Raw genomic sequence first — 20,642 nt, forward strand, 5'->3', positions numbered from 1 at the left:
ATGCAGCGGGGTTAACTAGAAGCTTGCAGTGGGGCTCAGCTAAGCTCCAAGTTTCATGTCCAGCTGCCACATGCTCCAGTGGTCCTGATGACAACATAAGCAAGCCCACCAAGGAAGTCCCTAGCCCAGTGGGTCTCAACCCTCTCAGGGTCACAGCACCCCACCTCCACTTTTCTGAATGTGAGAGCACTCCCAGCTGAGAACCATGGTTGGTGCTGCCCAAATTGACCTTAGTGATTCTCAGCCAGGTTCAGCTGCCTCCAGAGGAAATCTCCCCGTGTGCCTCCTGTACAGCAGCCTGGGAAGGGTTGTGTCTTGTGCACGTACACCCCTGCATTAGGGCTCTCTAATCAGCCTAAAAGCAGGTTAAAAGCCTCATGCAGCTGAGTAACCCGGTGCTACGTAACCTGGTTTGGCAGCCCCCATATTCCTTCCAGAAACTGAAATGGATGGGACGCTTCCACCCATGCCTGTTTCCGGAAGAGTGTAGGGGGCATCAGACCTGGAAGTGCTGCACGGCCCAAGATAGCTTTGCTGCCTAATGCAGGGGGAATGCATGGGGCAGTTTTATCTGGCCACTGCAACACCCCTGAGGGAGCCCCACTTTACCCCGATTGAGAACTGCTGTCCCAGACATGAAGCCATCACCGTTATGGGTGATGAAGGCAACTCAACTGAGTCTTGGAGACTCTGGAGAGGGCCACAGGTACATTCTGCAATACTGTGGCTGACTCAACAGCTTGTGATCCAAAATGAAAGCAACAGACAGCCTTGTTACAGTATTTCAGAGTCTGGCTCATGCTTGCCCTATTGCTCACTGCATCTGCTGTTAACGGGGTGAGGAAGCAGCAGGCAATGTGGGAATACCCTGGTATGAACAGGAGGATGCCACATGGGAGGCACCAATGGTGCGGTTCAGAGAAAGCCCCTATTGCACCAGCAGACAACACCTTAAAGAGGACCAGCTGTGCTACAAACTGTGTTGCTTACGGAGTCATCCCACAAGCCCCACTTGGGGCACAGCAGGAAATGAAAGCATGGGTGAAGTCACTGGATGAACTCTAACACGGCAGGGGGCAGTGACCTCTCTCTTTGCTCCTGCTGACAATTTTCTCTGCCCAGATTAGCTTTGCAAGTGGTGACACTGTACACATGAGCATGCATAGACAGACAGACAGACAGACAGACAGACATGGCCTGCCCCTTCTAATCCATCCTATTTTTTCATTCACCTTAAGTGCCTAAAGGCTGTAAAGCCCCTTGGGAAATTTGCCTTTGTTCAGTCCATCTTGCTTAGAGCAGTGCTGAAAAAATGGCAAAGGATAAGGTAACGTCCAGGTAGCAGGGTTATCTTTGCATTTCCTGACCCTTTCGGGGCCCTGGCAACAATGCTCCATCTGCTTTGCATGTAATAGCTCCTAATGGTTTGACAGGCTAAGCGTGTAGAGCTCCGCACAGCCCTTTAAAAGCTGCTCCACAAAGCGTCTGTAAGCGTAGCGTCATCACACTGATGCTCCTTCAGGAACTTAGGCGTGTGACCTTGATGCTATGCCGCTCTCTGTTCACACGTGACCACCTTGTTTTGTCTTTATTTAGAGCTAAAAGATGCCACTGCGTAATAATGTTTGCATTTATCTGGATCCAACTGACTTCTGACACTGGCACCTCGTTAAGGTGGATGAGGAGTGATAAAAGCCAGCTGTAGCAGCGGCTGCTGTTTGCCTGGGAGGAGTTTGCTGCGAGGCTGCAGTCACAGAACATCGGATTTTTTTTTTTCTCTTTACAGTGCCCAAAAGCAGGCTGGAGTGCTGGGTGGGACTTGGAGATTGGAGGTGCGGAGGAACAAAAGCAGACATTGCACAGTTAGGGAGACTGTTGCCAAATCCCTCTCAAGACCTGGAAGCTACCATCCTCCCCAAAAGCTGGGATCTTCCCACCTAGCTGGTGGGAGAGCCATTTAGGAGAAGGCTTTTGCCGAGTGTCAACGGAGCAGTTTCCCCACTGTGCCAGAAGCAGCCGTCTCTTAGGAGTGCAAATGTAGTGGGATCCTCTCTCATGCTATGGGAAGGATTCAGGCTGTTTGAACAGTGTCACAACTGGTTGCAAATCACAGAGAACCTATTATTCAGCCCATCACACACCCACCTGTCCCCACCCCTTTGCTCTTGGACATGCTCCCTTGCATGCAAGCTGACAGATCCTCAGCCAGCATTAAGTCAAAAAAGCTCTGAGAAAGCCACTGTGGCTGTAGCAATTTACACCTGAAGAAGGTAGCGCCCAGAGCTCCATCGTTCCTGGGCTGTGTGAGCGTGGTGGAGGCAAACGAAGTGCAGCCACTGTTTTGACTGGGGAAAGGATTTTTCGCTCTCCATGAGATCAACGAGCACGAAAGATTTCTGCCAGCAAGGCGAATGTGTCAGTGATGTGGGGATGGGAAAACAGGGAGCTACAAGTTAAACTATTTGGCAACTGCAACGGCAGCAGACACGCCAAACAACTGCTGTAAGGAATGTTGCTCAGAGGAGGTTTCTAAATGGTCACCACAGGAGCAAACAACATGGGCTGTTACGCTTCTTCCGCATAACAATGAGAAACGTGCTCATGGGCTTGAAAACAAACCAGGGACAAGGGAAGATGTGCACAACATACCAAGCTCATGACGTCAGACAGGTTAAGGAAGCTAACTGCTTAGTGTTAGCCAAGGAGTGTTCTCTAGTGAAGAATGGAGATCCTGACGTTCCCTTTAGTAAATGGAATAAAATATCTACAAAATACTGACTTGTGTTAGCACTGCTGCAATGCAGGGGGCAATGGGAAGGGAGAGCTGTATTGTACAGGACCTGAAAGACTACAAAGCGTTATAACTCATACCCACCACTTCCATTTTCTCCTCTTCCTTTTTCTCTTTCTCCTTCTCCTTCTCTTTCTTCTTGGCTTTTGCAGTGATGGAGAGCACAGCAGTGGATACCTGGGCAATTCAACAAAGAAAGCTTCAGAATGGCTTTGCCACTGGACGCAGTGCTCCGTCTCCCACCCAGACAATAGGACCAAAGGGCTGAGTCAGTGCCGCGCTGGCAAAGACAAGTCAGAGCTGTCTCACTCCCTCCCTGGCACCCAGATATGCAGGAAGAGAAATGCCAAAGACTCAGCCAGATATGGTTGTGTGGATGAGGGGATGGCATCTCTTTAAGCCAAAGATTACTCGGCACTGTTGGGCTCTTTACTCATATGAGAAGTTACAAGGAATTCTGGTGACATGGAAGTTTGTTCCCAGGATTTTGGGGCCAAGACAATGTCAAGCTGGGAGATATTCTTCACATTATCATGCAGTTATGTCACTCCTACGCCCCCCAGCCTTGTCATTTGCAGAGTGCTGCTTCTCACTGACATATTCAGCCTGATGCATTTGAAATACCCAGAGGAGAAAAACAACAAATCTGGGAACCAAAAATAGACAATTATGCCAAATGTCACTTTTGGTACATGCCAAGTGCCCGCAGCACTGCTGCCTCTCAACAACCATCTGCCTCGTTCTCTTTACTGTGAGACAAGAATGTCTCGCAGGTCCACACTCATCCCACCAAACAACCAAATCCAGCACAGTTTTGGGGCAGCCTCACAGTCTCCCGTGAAGCAGTTCTATGTGTGGACCAAACAAAGAATGAATGTGGGAGAGGGAAGGACGACGCAGCAGGGGAGAAGTCCAGACACCCACTGCTCTGCCATTTCTGACATGGCACCATCTGATCCATTCCCAAGACAAAAGAAACTGATGCTTGGTAGAAGCTTCACCTGCACCTTGAGCTCATTTCTGCAGGCCTCTTATCTAGGAAACCCTCACTTCCAGCATTCAGTTGTGTTCAAGTGCTTTGCAGCATTCATGTGAAGCTGCAGCTCAGCACACTGTGCCTGAGCTTCCCACCTCTCTGAGGCAGGCTTGATTCTGCAAGCAGCATGAGCTTGCAGATGATGGCCATCAGTTGGGGCTCTCCTACTAACCTGGCCAATGCCTGGTGCCAGAACCTGCCACCTGTACATTTTTCTTACCAAGAACAACACAGCTACAACCAAAAACATTTCTTCTTACTAAGATGCTCCCATTTCTACATCTGTTCTTTTGTAAACCCACAGGCCTACGGACACCTGCTTATGAGTACGCTAGCCCACAGGACAACTGAAACTTATCCTCCAGGATTATGATTTAGATTGCAGTGGTTCTAAGGAGCTGTAGCCTTGAGCAAGATTGTGTGCTAGGGGCTGCACAGAGACAGGACAAAGGCAGTGTGTCAGGGGACCAATTCAAGCACAGCAAATGATGCTTTAGCAACGATCCGACTCAGAGATCTGGCTGGGGGTCAAATCTACAGTGCGACAGTCATATGCTGTGCTTACCAGAGTCCTCAGATGCAGCAGCAAGGCAGGAAGTGGTAAAGGCAGGGTATCAAAATCAGCAGGCCAGCCTCTATGGCTGCATAACAAAGCTGACAGAATAAGAGAACATGCCAAGGCATCTAAGGCAATTGCTACCATAAACCAAGGAAGGCAGGGAAGGAAATGAGGCCGCTCCAGGGCCAGAACCACTCAGGATTTACTCTCAGGTACAAACAATAGAGCAAGTGTTGCCAGGAGAAAACTAGTGCCATGAGGGTTTACACCAGGGAGTCCAGACAGGGTAGGGAGTTACCTCGTTAGCATAATTACCTTTTCCTTCTCCTTCTCCTTGGGGACCTCCAGAGGTGCAGGATATGCAAACGTAGAGGGCTTGCAGTTGGACTTGTACTGGACTTTTGGCATCTGCAAAGAAGAATTTGGAAGGGATGATCAGAGGCAAGAAACAGCAACAAACAGGACAAAGGTGCAGAAGAACAGCTTCAGCTGCATTTTCCTGCTTGCAAAGATGAGCGTAAGTATAAGCAGAGAAGCTGCCTGAAAATGAGTGGAAGCAGAGGAGCTGATATCAGAGGCAAATGTTCAGTTGTAACATCATTACTTCAATTATGGTATCAGTCAAGTCTGGCAAAGCATGACTTCTCCTGCGTACTGCGCGCCTGTCACACCCAGCTTTGGCTTTCCTGCTTTCACAGCATAGCTGCCGTGCCTGCTTACGAGCACAAAACCGTAGGAGCAGCCATGTCAGCACCTCATAGATGAGATCAACCCTCGCCTGCTATCTGCTTCCTGCGAGATGCTCGCCCTCCCTGATGTCACATATTACATTATACACCACCCCCACCTCCCAGCAGACCGCTTCTTCTGACAGCCCTAACTCTCCACCCACATATTTCGACTGAGTTTTCCCCCCTCATGACATCTCAGCCTCTGCTCCATCACAATATGCTGCTTAATAATGACAGAAGAGGTGTTCTGAAGGGGCAAGATGCATGTCCTACAGCTTGCAGTGCTCGTTCAAGCAAACAGAGGGTTTTAGCTGGCAAAACTGCGCTGTTTGCCAGAGATGGAGTTTCCAGCCGCACTCTCCCTCAGTCCCGGTGAAGACATGCAGCTGCACAGATGGGCACAGAAGGCTTTACTTTGTTGTCATGCTAGGCAACAGGAAGTAGTCCTGGCCCCACAGCTTGGATCACCCCCATGGAGGGCTCAAATGTTAAAGAGCTGCAATCTTACATTCAACGGTGTTTCATGGATAGTCACTGCAGGCAGTAGAGCTGGGAGGTGGTTTTGCAGAGCCTGGCACTGGTTTATTCAGTCAACATGTTTTTTTGAAAGGCTGGGGGCCACTGTTCCTCAGCCAGCAGAGGAAAGGTAATTGAGCTGGGGGTGGGGGGACACAGGTTGTAGGGCTGAGTTTGAACCTGGAAGCAGAGTAGGGCAAAGGTAGAGAGTCTTGTGACTGTGGCTATGGGGCATTTAAAGGCAGTGAGGAGTCTGGAGCCTGCAGTTGCTCACACAGGATAAGGGCAGAGACTGCTGATGATGAGGGCAGGGGAGAAAAGCTAGAGGAAACTAATTAATCAAAAAGCTCCCCCCCCAGCATTCCCTTCCTGGATACAGCAATGGCGCTGGGATGTCTGAGAAGGCACTTGGTGCTTGAGGAGAAGAGGACAGAGCTGGCTCTGTGGGATGGTCTGTCTAGGCCTCCCCACCAGAGGCTCCATACCAGTGTGGGACAGGATGGAGGAGAGGGTGGGTCCCTGTGAGCTGGCCTAGTGGGAATCACGTGTCTGGGAGTCTCTTGGGTGAATGCCAGGAAGAACACAGTTGCTCTCAGGATGAGTTAATACCGTAAAATATTTTGAGACACCTTGAGGGCCTTCATTTGGAGACACCCTGAGAGGCAGGGCCATCAGCACAAGTTTAATTGTAAAATTAAACTGGTCTTGCAGGCTCTGGCAGGGTTACAATGCTGGAAGCAAGACACAAGCAGCCCAATCTCTCCCATGTTAATGGAAGAGTCAAATAAAGTATGCTGCTTGTTGAGAGTGGAAAGACCTGGGTGTGCCATGATGCAGGGCATGAAGGGTCCTTTCTTAACCCTGTAAATACCTCTGACTCTGAAGAGTTTTCCGTATTGCTCTCCCACTGCTGAATGCCTGATGGAGCAGTGCTAGTTGTTTGCTGCACTGAACATTTACCAAATTGTTAATGTTATCTGTGTCACTCAACACGAATTGGAAATGCAAGGCTCAGAGACAGCAACGTTTTCTCTCTCTCAACAGCCACAAAGCAGTGGTCTGCAGCGTCAACTCCAAAACGTTCAGGCTTCTTCCAATTCAAAGCCTAAACCAAAATCAGCGATTTCTTGAGTACAAAGCTATAAATGGGAAGGCTAATGCTAAGGTCCATACCTAGCAGCTCTGGAGCACTGTAAGCATCTCGAGAAGTTAACCCTTATAGACCACCCTCTTTTTACTCTGAAAAGAAATACTGCTACTGTTCAAGGGATAAAAAGGGTTTTGCTATCCTGGCCCCAACATTAGGAAAACATTCAGTTATTGATACTTCACCCTGAAGCACATCACCTGCCTGTAGCACGTAAGAGTCCCACACCCATGGAGAAGCTCCAAGCAGCGTTCAGGGCACTTATCACCCAGCTTTCCTTCTCCCAGCTGCAGCTGCACATACCTTCAGGTCCTTGTTAAGGCCAATGACACAGGTTGGGGTGAAAGCCAGTGACAGGAAGTGTGAGAGAGGGAACCAGAACCAGAACTGGGTGAAGACCAGGACCCCCACCACCGACGGCATGTGAGTATGCCCCGTCCTCGACTGCAGTGAGATGGTTACGTTGTGGCCACCTGCAAAGAAGGGGAGACTCGTTAAGGGAGCCAGTTAAAAGAGACATTTGAGCACGTGAAAAGGCCCACCTCTGAGACACCTGCTGTGGAGAGAGCCAGAGCACAAACCAAGCTGCTCCCACCCTTGGAGCAAACTCCCTGGGATACAGGTACCCCATCATCCCTCCCTGTGATCTCAGGTAGCACCAGCACCTGGGACAGAGTAATCTGGACTGCGGAAATAGTTATTGCCCCAACGGAGAAGCAGTGAAGAGACAACCTTCCTTACCAATTCTGTCCAGAGGGCAGCAAAGCTGTGGTTGGGAGGCAGGGGAGGAAAACACTGCTTGACTCACAAACACAGGAAATCACAGGAAACACAGGCTGTCTGATTTTGTGTACACAACTTGCTTAATAGGACTGCTTGTAGGATGGCTCACACTGCGTTACTACTGAAATACGTCTTAGTATTCACCCCACGCCATTGCGGGTGAAAAGGAAGTAAACAGCAGCAACTTCAAAAGCCCTTGCCAGAGGTTATCAACCCGACTGGTAGAGCTGGATGCCTGGGCAGGCTTTGCAACTGGACTTGCTCCCTGTCAGAAAACAAAATCTTTAATATGATCCTTGCAAAGCAGAAGCCAAAACAGCTCAATAGGTTGATGCAGCACAGAACCACCCCACGAGGAACTGAATTGAAAGAGCGGGCCTGCAGGCAGAGTGAGAAAGTGTTAATCTGATTTTCGGTCTTCTGACGAGCGCAGCGAATCGAGTTGAAGAGGGCACCAGGCACGTCCATTACCGCAGACAAAGCCAGGTGCAAGGAGGCTAATTTGGTTAAAATACAGTCGGTCGCTCATTCCAAGTGCAGCACCATTTATAACAGAAGATCCTGGGCCCAGAACAGCATTCCTCTGCCTTGTACAAAGAGCCACCTGTAGCAGGGCTGGTGGGCAGCAACGATGCCAAGGTCTGGGAGACGGACTGAGAAGCAACAGCTAAATGAGATAAGTTTCTGCTAATACTCCAGGTTCTCAACCTTCTGACCAAGCCAGCCGAGCTGATCTTCATGATCCATTAACAAGAGAAAGCCCTCATTAAAAAACACAGCCACAAAGGAAGAGAATTAAAGCCAGATCCAAAATGCCTGACGTGCCCTCCAGCTCCTGGCTTTGCAAATGTGCTTTCCCTGGGGCTGGCCTCTGGGCAGCGCAAAGATGTATTGCTCAGTCTGCTGCCTTTGGAAGTGAGACAATCCTGTGCTGCAGTCTTTCTTCAGAAGGAGGATGTCCCCAATCTCATCTCCAAAAGGCCTCCCACGTGCTCTGCTCCTTCCTCCCTCAGGTTCCCCCTGCCTTTCATTTATTGCTGTCACCAGCCACATGTGTTATGGTGGCAGATAGGGTCCTTCTACAGGGGGTGGAGGTAAGGGGAGGGGGATCAGGACCCCACTGTGCAGGCACTGCAGAAACATGCTCAACCATCCCCACAAACTGAACAGGAACACACCGTACAAATGCACTGCCTCGCCTTCTTCTCTGTGTTACTGATGTCTCTCTTGTAGGACACACTGTGCAAAGAGAAGCCAAGGGAATGCAGCCAAAGCAACTTTAACCTTCAGTTCATCCAATCTCTGGAATTCCATTTTTCAAACTGATTTTTAACCTTCAGATGTCAGAGTGCAACCCCTGGCCTGGTGATACATCTCCTACTTTGAGATGCTTGCATGGGTGTTTTTGTGACGGTGCCCTGTATACATTCACCCTTCTACAGTGGGGGTTTTTGGGAGCAGGGGAGGGAAGGAAAAGGTGGAAAAGCCTCGTGTTGTCCAACACTGATTTACCCGAGTTATTATGAAATAGCACCGATGGGCTCAGAGGGAACACATTCCAGTCCTCTGACTGGATGATGGAGAGCGGCCAGGAACTGATGCCTCAGAAGGGATGTGAAGGTCACCTTATGCAACTGGAAGACTCATCTCCACGGTCCAACCTTTGCAACCCTCAGCTGCTACTGATCTGAAGTGCACTGAACCAATAGGGCAGGTCTCCGAGGTGAACGGGTCCTGCTGGGCTTGGCCTCACACGGGATCAGAAGTGCTGGCGACACCAACCTGGTTTTGCTGCTGCTCCTCATCTGTTTGGGCTGCAGCACTGCTAACTCCTCTGACTTCTCCCAAAGCTATAGCCGCTGTCTGTGTCCAAAGGAATAAACTCCCCAGATGACACGTGGCCTAGCAAACTGTTAGGTCCCATCTTCTTGCAACTATGAGATAGGGCTTTGCAAGCCTTGGAACAAAACCCTGGATGCTGGATGAGGTGGCATCTTATCTTCAAAGCATATAGAATCAGAGGAAAGTAAGGGTGGCAGAGGCCACAGAAGGTTATCTGATCCAATGCCCTGCTCACAGCAGGATCAGCCCGTCTCAACCCTCCTAGACGTGTGCACATGTGCGTGATGCTGCTTACTTTTAAGCAGCAGAAACCTGCAACTCACTTCCTCCAGGAGATGACCTGAGCTATGGCTCCTGAGCAGAAAGGTCAGTGCTTCATCCAATAAAGCAGCACACCTCTGGCAGAGCCAATTTCAGCATGTGTCAGTGGAGTGATTCACATTTGCCGTAAAATACAAGAGGCAGCCCTCATCTAATGGGCAGAAGTATCAATGCATAGCGGCTGTTGTTTCCAGCTGCTAGCAAGTTATCAAGGAAAGGCCTGATTTCAAAATCGAGAGCCTGTAAACAAGAGGCAAAAAGAGGGGAAACTGGTGGCACTTCTGGGTTATTAGTTTACTGGGGGCATGAGTTGGACGACCTAAGACCAGAAACCTCCAAGAGAGGTGGAACTGAAGAAGGTTGCAGAGAGCTGTGCTAGCAAGAGGGAGCAGTGCCAAGATGGGTGGGCTTTTCCCTGTGTTACTTTGAAAGCCTTCCTACCTCACCCACTTGTAACATCCCCCCCTATTAATGTCAACCCCCACGGTCCCAGAGCCTCTCGCTCCTGAGGATCCATTGTTCTTACCCCTTCGTTACTAGATAGGCTCTGGCTGCATCCCTCTGCTACCTACTACAAGACACAAGATCAAGATGGTACACGGAGAGCTGTTTAAAAGCCCATCTTGCTCCCAGCTCCTTACACTTCCAGTCTAGCCTCACTGGGACCCCGGGAAAGGACACTGCTCTTCTTTACCCTTGGCATTGTTTCAATGCCAGTATCTTGCTTTGACTTGTAGCTTCCTGCTAGAACACAGCTGGATGCTTTCCCCTTTGCCATTTAGTTAAGGCAGATTTGTTTTTTTGTTTCTTCAGTGCAAACTGAAATGAAAGTAGCTCTGTGCTCAGATCAACAACTTTGGCAGCGCTGCCAGAAACAGGCCTGTGATTTAGTTAGTTGCTCCTCCCCAGACAACTACAGGAGCAGAAATGATAGTCTGGAAGCACTATAGAAATGCTGGCGTATCCACCCTGGCTTGTCTGCCTGCTTCCCCAACAGAGAAGTGGAGTTTTAAAGCCAGCAGAAATATTTAGAGCCCGGAGGATTTCAGCAGAGTAAAATCATTTTAAAAGCACTCAACTCCGAGGTCAAAGTGCTGCTTCTAAAATGTGTTTCTCAGATAAAGTAGGGCCAGATAATATAGCAGGTGGAGAAAGGGAAAGCTGCATCAGCAGCTGGAGTTAGGACAGGAAAAAGAGACTCAAGCTTAGGGGTCTGAGGAAGAACTTACCCTGCTCCAGTGTTTTGTAAGCTATCCAGGAAATGTACCTGCTACAGCTGAACAATTAAACACTGACAAAATTCTTTGTTTCTGGTCCCACATGCCATCACGATGACTTTCCTGCTCAGCAAGAACCCAGCAAGTATTTGGAAAACGCTGCACTTGCTGTCAGTGCCCTGCTGCTGAGAAAAATGCAAAAGATAATGCCAGGCTCAATGGCACCTATGACAGCAGCTGACACTATGTGAGACTTCTTTTTCGGCTAGCACCGATTCAGGTTTTAGGCTCTACAGCTCACTGCCTCTGACGAGCACTGTTAGTTGAGCAGCAGAGATGCAGGGCATTTAGGGATTAATGTGTGCTCTTTTTAAGAGCCTCTCTAGTGGAAGAAGCAGGTTACAAAGGGATACTTCCTGGCTTTCTCTAGCAATACAGTGGTTTTCATAAACTGGTGACGAGGTGTGAAGCTGACAAAGACACTTGCAGTTTACTGGAAATGGAGTCCTTTTGGCTTCCACACTGCTGTGTGATCTATGAAATGACTGAGCTGGAAGGTCTTGCTTGAATGTTTATAACTCAGTCCCAATAGACAAAGTTCAAAGTGAGGGTGCATCTATGGCAGAAAACCCACAAGCCAGCTGGCCTACAGCTTCATGGCACCACCCTACTCCACAAGAAAGTCCAAGCTTTGAACCCAAAGATGGCAGAGCTCAGGTGTGGTAAGGGTGAATTGGAGGGAGCAGAAGAGAGGAAGACCATTGTGCTTCTGGCAGCTCCTGCTGACGTGAAAGTAGGAAGGATGGTGGCAGCAACAGCATGGTGTGCTGTGAGCAGAGCTCCTGGAAAAACAGGACTCCTGGGGAGATATGGCCCCCCGTGCTGTAGTAGAGGGACAGACAGGATGTATGCATATGGGGCATCATATTGGAATGTCCTGCAAGTCTGAGCTCTTGGGACAGTTCTTCCTCAGCCGGTGTATGTCCCCGCCCCCCCCGCAATTTCTCTTTGTTCAGAACATCACTCCTTAATAGGGGCAGTTATTCAGCAACTGTAATTTTATCAAGGCTTTAGCATCTTAAATTCGTGGCCAACACTTAATCGCTAGCATTCATATAATGGTATTCCCTTTAGCTGATGAGTTCCCGATGCAGTGAACCAACAATCATTGGGAAGAGAGTCTCGGCTCTCCTCCAGAGATGAAGAGACAAATGACTGCACCACCTTCTTCGTGTCATACCTCTGTCCTACTGCCCAGGAAAGGAGTAGGAGTTTGCTTACCACAAACTCGCTTTGAAAAATGTTTGCTCCCCAGGGTAAGAAACAACATGATGGAAAAGCCTGAAGCTGCAGCACTGGGGGAGATCAGATCTCACAAGGTTTCCAAACTAACCCCTGGGGAAAGCACTTCCAGACAAAAGGAGGAGTGATGTAAACACCACATGGATGCTCTAAATCAAGGCACAGAATGACAAAACAGACTCAAGCCTCTTTGGGCAGGAGCATGGAAAAGCATCACCTCTGGCTGAAACCCTCCGTTACAAATGGGAACTCAGAAGCAGGGTATATTTTTATAGCTGGATGGAGCCATCTGGAAATACAGAGTCCGTAACATACTCTGTCTGATAAATCTACAGCAGACAAGCTCCCAGGTAATGATAAATTGCTCTAGACAGACAGATTTTCCAGGGCTCAAATGTATTTAACCTCAAGGGCTTCTGCCAGCCTCCCATAATCCACTGAGTCTTACAACTGTGTACAGCTTTCACACAGAGGAAGTTACCTGCATCCAAAATGCCTTGGGCCAGGATAGCTCCAAACTTGGCCATAACATCATCGTGCTTATCATTGATGACTTTGGAATAGAGCTGTCTGAACTGGCTGACCTGCAATAGGAGGAGGAAAGAAGAGAGGTTATAAGGCTGATCCACACCAGTCACGTGCTGTGCAGAACACAGCTCTGGACAATGGTAAAAAGGACTATGCGGCCAGAAAATACCTCCCTCAACCATTGAGTCCAGCCACCCCCATCACATAAACCTTATCATACACTGGTCAAACTTAGCCTTAAAAACCAGCTGGATTTTCTGCCTCGATCTCCCTCTGGGGAAGCAGTTCCACTATCTTGCTCTTCTTATGTCTGTCAACCCTTCTCTGATTTCCAGCCTACATTTATTCAGGGTTGATTTATACTCATTTGTTCTCGTGCCAGCATTGTCTATTAGATAAAATGGGTTTTTTTTCTGATCCCGCTGTTTATCACCTAACATGTTTCCAGACAATCAGACCCCCTTCTCCCATGCTTTTCTTTTTTCTGCCAGGCTAAACAATTGCAGTCTCTCTTTGTAAAATCAGATCTCTGCTTCTGTTGATCATCCTCATAGCTCATCTCTGCCCCTGTTCCAGTTTGTATTCATCTGTACTGAATAAAGGGGACCAGGCCTGAACAGAGTATTTTAGGTGAGATTTCACCAGGTTCCTGTTAACTGAGATTAATATTTTTCTGTGTCTCCTGGAAATACAAAACCTGATACATTTTAGGATTGACACGAGCCACTCAGGGCCTGATCTCTGCCCTCCTCTTTTTGTTCCAGAGAAGCCCCCAGTTTACAGCACATCTTCCTTTTGTTAGTCCCTGAGGGCATGACCTTGAACCCTGGGCTATTACATTTTATCTCATTTCCATCCTCAAGAGCATCTTTTCCTTCTGATGATGCCTCCCAACAGCAAGTTTCGTCAGGACACTCCTAGTTTTAGTGCCAAGATCTTCCATGGAAACACAAAAGAGGATCTGTCCCAAGGCTGGACCTTGAGGGACTCCAATACTGACTGCCCCAAGTGACACAGCTCCCTGTTCAGCACACCCCACCAGTGCCTCTGTGTCTCCCAGCTCTTTTATCCACTGTACAAGGCTTTGTGCCGCTCCTCCCCAAGTCAGTTTGCTGCTGGTTATCTCCAAGTCCTCTATCCATGCACACATTACAGCTGCCCCTATGGCAGGAAAGGCTACTGAGAAGGGAGCATAACCTTGGGCAGCTCATCCACAACCACGGTCCTGATATTTATTCATTTAAGCACGTTCAAAAGAGGACTACAGAATAAGTTTATGAGCGGAGATTAAACAGGACTGTCTGGATAGACCCTCCCTTAGCATCTGCTCTCTACCCCAGTGAAGGGGGATGCCGGGCTAGACAGAACTAGGGGCTGACCTAGCACGGCACTTCTTACACACTTACATTTCTGTAACTCTATCAACAGCCAGTGACCACGTCCAGGCATGAAATACTTCCTGAACCCTCATAAATACCAAACCATCAGAGCCAGAAAGGATGTTACTCTCCAGAGAACAGTCTGAGCTGCTCCAGGCTGAAGAGTGGAGGAGGGCCTCGTACTTTTGCTCTGACTCATTAGTTACGTCTCTAGTAGATAAAAAGGATGAGCAAAATCACTGACTAGACTATCCTGAGCTCACAGTGTGTTCATGACGCATTATGTCCAGACACAATGTCCTTCTTAGGTATTTCACCAGTGATTTGCTGTAAGGCTTGAAACTAGGACTCCTGGCCACTGAGGGACAATGTATAATGGCTGGGATTGGCCGCAGGTGGTACAAAAAGCTGCAAGTACTGGAACTGTATTAGTCTAGCTGGTTTGTCCAACCCTGCCCCACAAGGTAGGGTCTCAAGTTTTGGAAGGTAGCAACCGTCTTCCCTCCCAGGAACACTGCTGGCCCGAGGGATATGAACATCAGGAGTCCTCAAAGGCATTTGCACAACTGCAGCTGCTAGGTGTGCTGGGGAGGGATGCTTCGCAACAAGCATGCAGACAGCAGGAACTACTGCAAGGACAGGAGGACTTCCTGCAATCAAGATCCCTTTGGCTTTTTCTTTGCCTACCAAACATTATGCCAAAGGGCATCACAAGCTCAGAGCAGGACTAGAAATCAGAAGTTTCTGGCCCCTGCAGTCATACGATCAGGTATCCCACACGCCTGTCAAGACACAGAACATCTACAGAAAGGATGTGGACAAACTGGAGAGAGTCCAATAAAGGGCAATGAAAATGGTTAGAAGTTTGGGTCACGTAACTTTTGAGGAGAGACTGAGGGAACTGGGCTGATTTAGTCTGGAGAAGAGAAGACCGAGGGGGATTGAATAGCAGCCTTCACCTCCCTGCAGGGGGGCTGCAAAGAGGCTGGAGCTAGGCTGGTCTCAGTGGGGGCAGACGACAGGACAAGGAGCAATGGGCTCAAGCTGCAGCAAGGGGAGTTAAGGTTGGATATCAGGAGGAATGTTCTCACAAGTAGGGTGGTGAAGCACTGGAACAGGCTACCCAGAGAGGTGGTGGAGTCTCCATCCTTGGAGGTTTTGAAGACCCAGGTAGACAAAGCCTTGGCTGGGATGATGTAGTTGGGGGTTGGTCCTGCTCTAAGCAGGGGATGGACCAGATGCAACCTCCTGAGGTCCCTTCCAGCCCTCGTTTTCTATTGTTCTATGATCAATAGACAGATCCATTGAGCAATGGATGCCAAGTTTATATGCCCAGCTTCTAAAGGATCCAAATATACCTGTTAGGAAAATGAGTGAAGTCCAGTTAAGGACTGGAATCCACAACAGCTTTTACTACATAACGTCACTGGACTTTGCCATAAAATGTTTACAGAAAGCTCAAAACAGCCCAGAAAACTGGGAGCGAGATGCTTCTGAGCCAAAAGGAACTGATATCTCATTCCAAGACAACAGCAAATGACTTTCCTACCACATTTCACCATGGTGATTCTTGACCACAGTTATTTAGAAACTGAGATAACAGTAATAAAGAAACGCATTTGGGTTTTGACAGGTGCCACCTCTCACAAAACGAGTGAGACGCATGATTTCAATCAGGAGGAGATCTAGACCAGTGGCTCATCATTAGGGTTAAAGACATTAATTCATATCAGTCGCACCTATTCATATCAGTAATCGCCACTTGTTAAACGCACCTGTAACAACAATTGCAGTTTTGATCTGCACATAAATTAAAATCCTCTAACTGGGTAGTGAAAGACCAGTTGTTTTTAAGCAAAGGGCCACAAAGTTGAACAGGGACTCAAAGGATGCCCCCCAAAATTTGCAAAGATGCAATTTACTCCTGTTATTCAATCTTCCCAGGGGAACGGTAAATCCAGACAAGTTAATTACCATTTCTTCCTCAGCTAATTCCCCATCATATTTAGAATTGCTTCAATAAAAAAAAAGTATGAAAACACCCTACATGTCCTTATATATGATGGTGCTTAAATAAAGGAGCAATTTAAGTAAGTATGTATAAAAAAAATATTTGCTCTTAACATAGCCTAGAACCCCAAAACTCCATTTTATGCTTTTTTCATACTTTCCTGAGTTTATTTAAAGCTTAGATTTTTTTTTTAAACATAAATGCTCAGACTCATGTTTATTATGCCATACCTCTGCTGCTCTCCAAAAAACACCTCTGTTTGCATTTAGTCTAATATTTCCTATTGCTCTTCCCATTCACAGGCTCTGACACAGTGTGAGTCTCTGAACAGCTGTCTCCTTCAGAAATGATGGAGGTTTCCAATTATAAATGTGGCTTCTACAATATCGAGGGTGTCCAGGTAGGGACAAAGGAACAGCAGCAGCAGCCAGCATTGCTTTTGGCTGCCGTCAAGGCTATCTGAAACCAACAGGGACGCACGCAGAAAGTAGAACAGATGCACTATGTCCAAGGGACTGGTCTGAGTATTAAAATTACATTGCCCCCTGTTTACAATATTGCCACCTCATTCCTGTGGCTCCGGGCCCTGGGTTTTGGGTTGAGGTCATTTACAAAAAACTGACGGTTCTTATGAGGCTTTGAAAAATTGCTGACCCCAAAGACCGCGATCTGGAATTTACACCGTAATCAAATCTTCAGAGAAACAGATCCTTGATGAAGCAAGGAGACATTCAGCAGAACTGCTAATGTTCACACTGGCGTCTGGAGTCTGACAGTGGAGCGTCTCCACTCTCAGGGCAGAAAGGCCTGGCTTGGGAAATGAAAGGTAGTTCTTGGGTCAGGGAACAGCTCGCTTCCGGCAGAGGGTGATCACCGAGCCCGGGGTGTCCCCGAGTAGCAGTGGGTCCAAAGATGGCTTATGCTGCTGCCCACTCAAGTGGAAGTTGTGTTTCTTTTAACAGAACAGAGTCAGCCAGCAAGGCATCATGTGCACTGAGTCCAGCCAAGGAGCTGCGAGCCTACCACTGGGGAGGCAGCCCCAGCCAAATGGGGAGAGCCGGGGACTGCTGAACATCTGGACTCAGACCACTGAAACTGAGTCCTCCAGCCAGCCCAAGGGGGAGGGGGGGGGGGTCTAGGGAGGCTCCGCTCCTCCACTCTCTTGCCTAAACGTACGCACTGAAGGTCATGGGTGTGATCTATACTGGCCAAAATGACAGAGACTTGCAGACAGGAATGTCTGGACCCTGAGTTACAACATGGACCTGTGAAACGTGTAACAAACTGTGTCGCTCTCGAATTGGGCTGGTCAGCCACAAAGGACCCACTGGGCACCTGACTAGACCCCTTACAGCTACACCATGATCCAGAGGATTGATGATTGCCTACAAACTTCACGGCCGAAGCAGAAGTCTCAGACGTGTCTTAATGCAGTTCGTTGACTTAAACACAGGGCACAGACTCCTGCTGCTGCAGCCACTCGGACTTTGGGCAGATACCGTAGGAGGTTTAGAGTTAGTTACTTGTATTAGTTACCTAGGGGTGTAGGTACATGGACATTTGGAGCCCTTTCAAAAGGGGTTTCATCTGGAGTTAAAGCTGGAGCATATCTGCTACATCTGAATCATTCTCAGCTCATTCAAACTGCACAATTAAAATGCAACAGCTGCTGCCTGTTTAATGAGTGTTGAAATGGCTCCGAATGAATGCAAGTCCACACTCCACGAGTTCATCTTGCAGTTGACCAAGCATGTTAAGACCCTAACAACATTTGGACCGGGCTCTCGAGCTGGCAGTGCATCCAGGGGAATCAAGGTGCTTCCAGCAGCACTGCTCCCTCTTTCCAATATTTTGCCTAGACATGTGTTTACCAGTCTTACATGTGTAGTTTTTGATGATCACTGTGTGGCTCACCCACCGGTTTCTGAAATGACATTCACAGAAGTTTAGGGCTGGAAGAGACTGCCAGAGGTCATCAGGTCCAGCCCCCCCTGCTTTGGGCAGGAAAGACTGCTGGAGCGGTATGGTGACTGGAGCTAGCAAGGGCAGCTTACTTTCATCTGGTGCTTTTTTTCAAGTTGTGACATGTACCCAGATGTCACAACAATGAACACACTAAAAAAATCTCCTATTTAAATTACTGTTAAATGTGCCATTAAGCTCACAAACCCTTCTATCTCCCGCAGGACCTCTTGGCACTTAAAAGTTTTATAGTATTTAGACAGACCTATTTCATTTGGGTCGCTTCCAGGAGTTCACTAAAACAAAAGCAGTGACTCACTTCAGCCCTGGTAAGAATATACGGTTTACCATCTTAATAATTCACAAAGGCCAAAAAGATACATCACCGATTTTTAATAAAGCTAAAAACAACTGACATGCAACATCAGAAATACTGAGAAAACAACCTGGGCTCACATACTTGAGTGTATCTGCTTCAAAAAGCAGAATGCAGCACTCCCTCCTGGCTTTATTTGATGCAAATAGAGATGAGAGTTCATTGGCAGCAAGCTTTCTGGCAAATAAAGTCTTTGCAAAATGGATGAAAAATCAGTGCTGAGGTTGTTTTCATCCAACACTTAATGTTCATGCACAGTCAACAGAATGGGTAAGGCAAGGCTGAATAGGGGCTTAGTCAACAACCACAACCTGGCCTTTGATGCAATGCGCAACCCCCAGAGAACATAACATTCAAGAACAAACTTCTTTAAGTGCTGGCTCCAACCAACTTCAGTTCCTTCTCACGTACTCGAAAAACCTGTCAAGTCAAGCTTCGAAAGTGAGGTGTGTGGATCACTGCTGGCAACTCTTTGGAAAGCCATAGTCTTTCTCCTTCAAATACTGCCAGCATAGATCCCACAGCTGGGACATCAACTAGAAGCAACTCATCTTGGAATCATAGAAAGTTAGGGCTGGCAGGGACCTCAGGGGGTCACATCTAGTCCAAACCCTGCTCAAAGCAGGACCAGCCCCAACTATACCATCCCAGCCAAGGCTTTGTCTACGTGGGTCTTCAAAACCTCCGAGGATGGAGAGATCACCAGCTCCTAGTGAGAAAATTCTTCTTAGTATCTAACCTCAACTTCCCTTGCTGCGACTTGAGCCCATTGCTCCTTGTCCTGTCATCTGCCCCCACGGAGACCATCCTCTTTGCAACCTGCTGTTGAAGGCTGCTTTATTCAATCCTCCCTCAGTCTTTTCTTCAAGACTAAGTAAGCCCGGTTCCCCCAGTCTTTCCTCACCAGTCATGTGCCCCAGCCCCCCAACCGTTTTCGCTGTCCTCCACTGGACTCTCTCCAATTTATCCACAACCTTTCTGTACTGGGGGGCCCCAAACCAGACAACTCTGGATGTGGCCTCACCGATGCTGAACAGAGGGGAAGAATCATTTCCCTCGATCTGCCGGTAACACTCCTACCAATGCAGCCCAGGATGCCCTTAGCCTTCTTGGCAACCAGGGCACACTGCTGGATCACACTGAGCTTCTTGTCCCCTGTCACCTCTAGGTCCTTTTCTGCAGAGCTGCTGCCCAGCCACTCAGCCCCCAGCCTGTCCTGGTGCAGGGGATTGCTCCCTCCTAAGTGCAGGACTTTGCACTTCTCCTCGTTGAACCTCATGAGATTTCATAGTTTCATAGTAGGTAGGGTCGGAAGGGACCTGAGCAGATCATCTAGTCCGATCCCTGCCATGGCAGGAAAGAGTACTGGGGTCAAACAACCCCAGCAAGGTGTTCATCTAACCTCCTCTTAAAAACCCCCAGGGTAGGAGCCAGCACCACTTCTCTTGCAAGTTGGTTCCAGACCCTAGCTGGCCTGACTGTGAAGTAGCGCCTCCTGATATCTAGCCTAAACCTCCCCTCTGCCAGCTTGTGACCTTTATTCCTGGTCACTCCTGGCGGTGCTCGGGGGAACAGGGACTCCCCCAATGCCTGCTGATCCCCCCTGACTAGTTTATAACAGGCCACTAGATCCCCCTCAGCCTTCTCTTGTGGAGGCTGAACAGGTTCAGGTCCTGTAGCCTCTCCTTGTAGGGCCTGCCCTGCTGCCCCCGACCATGCGAGTGGCCTCCTCTGGACCCTCTCCATGCTGTCCACATCCCTCTTGAAGCGCGGCGCCCAGACCTGGACTCAGTACTCCAGCTGCAGCCTGACCAGCGCCGCACAGAGGGGGAGGATCACCTCTTTGGACCTGCTCAAGATGCATCTGTGGATGCATGACAAGGTGCGGCTGGCTTTCCTAACTGCCTCCCCACACTGCCGGCCCATGTTCATCATTTCTTTTGGCTCAATCCTCCAATCTGTCTCAGTCACTCTGAATCCTAGCCCTACCCTTCAGCATGTCTACTGCACCCCACAGCTTGATGTCATCTGCAAACTTGAAGGTGCACTGCATCCCATTTTCCAGATCGTCAATGAAGACATTGAACAAAACCGGCCCTAGGACCAGCCCCTGGGGCACTTCACTTGATACCAGCTGGCAA

The 20,642-nt window shown here is 48.6% G+C and overlaps 1 protein-coding gene across 1 annotated transcript in view; it reads right to left on the reverse strand.

Annotated features, from left to right (window-relative positions):
* Positions 1 to 20,642, reverse strand: part of PSMD1 (proteasome 26S subunit, non-ATPase 1) — a 111,303-nt gene that overhangs the window by 7,791 nt on the left and 82,870 nt on the right. The window contains exons 19-22 of the mRNA XM_019532870.1: positions 12,727 to 12,829; positions 7,084 to 7,253; positions 4,702 to 4,794; positions 2,876 to 2,968 (exon numbers count right to left, since the gene is read on the reverse strand). Coding sequence (XP_019388415.1) covers positions 2,876 to 2,968; positions 4,702 to 4,794; positions 7,084 to 7,253; positions 12,727 to 12,829 — 459 coding nt within the window. The remainder of the gene's footprint in view (positions 1 to 2,875; positions 2,969 to 4,701; positions 4,795 to 7,083; positions 7,254 to 12,726; positions 12,830 to 20,642) is intronic.

Source organism: Crocodylus porosus, unplaced genomic scaffold (assembly GCF_001723895.1).
Source record: "Crocodylus porosus isolate Cpor-Errol unplaced genomic scaffold, CroPor_comp1, whole genome shotgun sequence".
Classification (NCBI taxonomy): Eukaryota; Metazoa; Chordata; order Crocodylia; family Crocodylidae; genus Crocodylus; species Crocodylus porosus.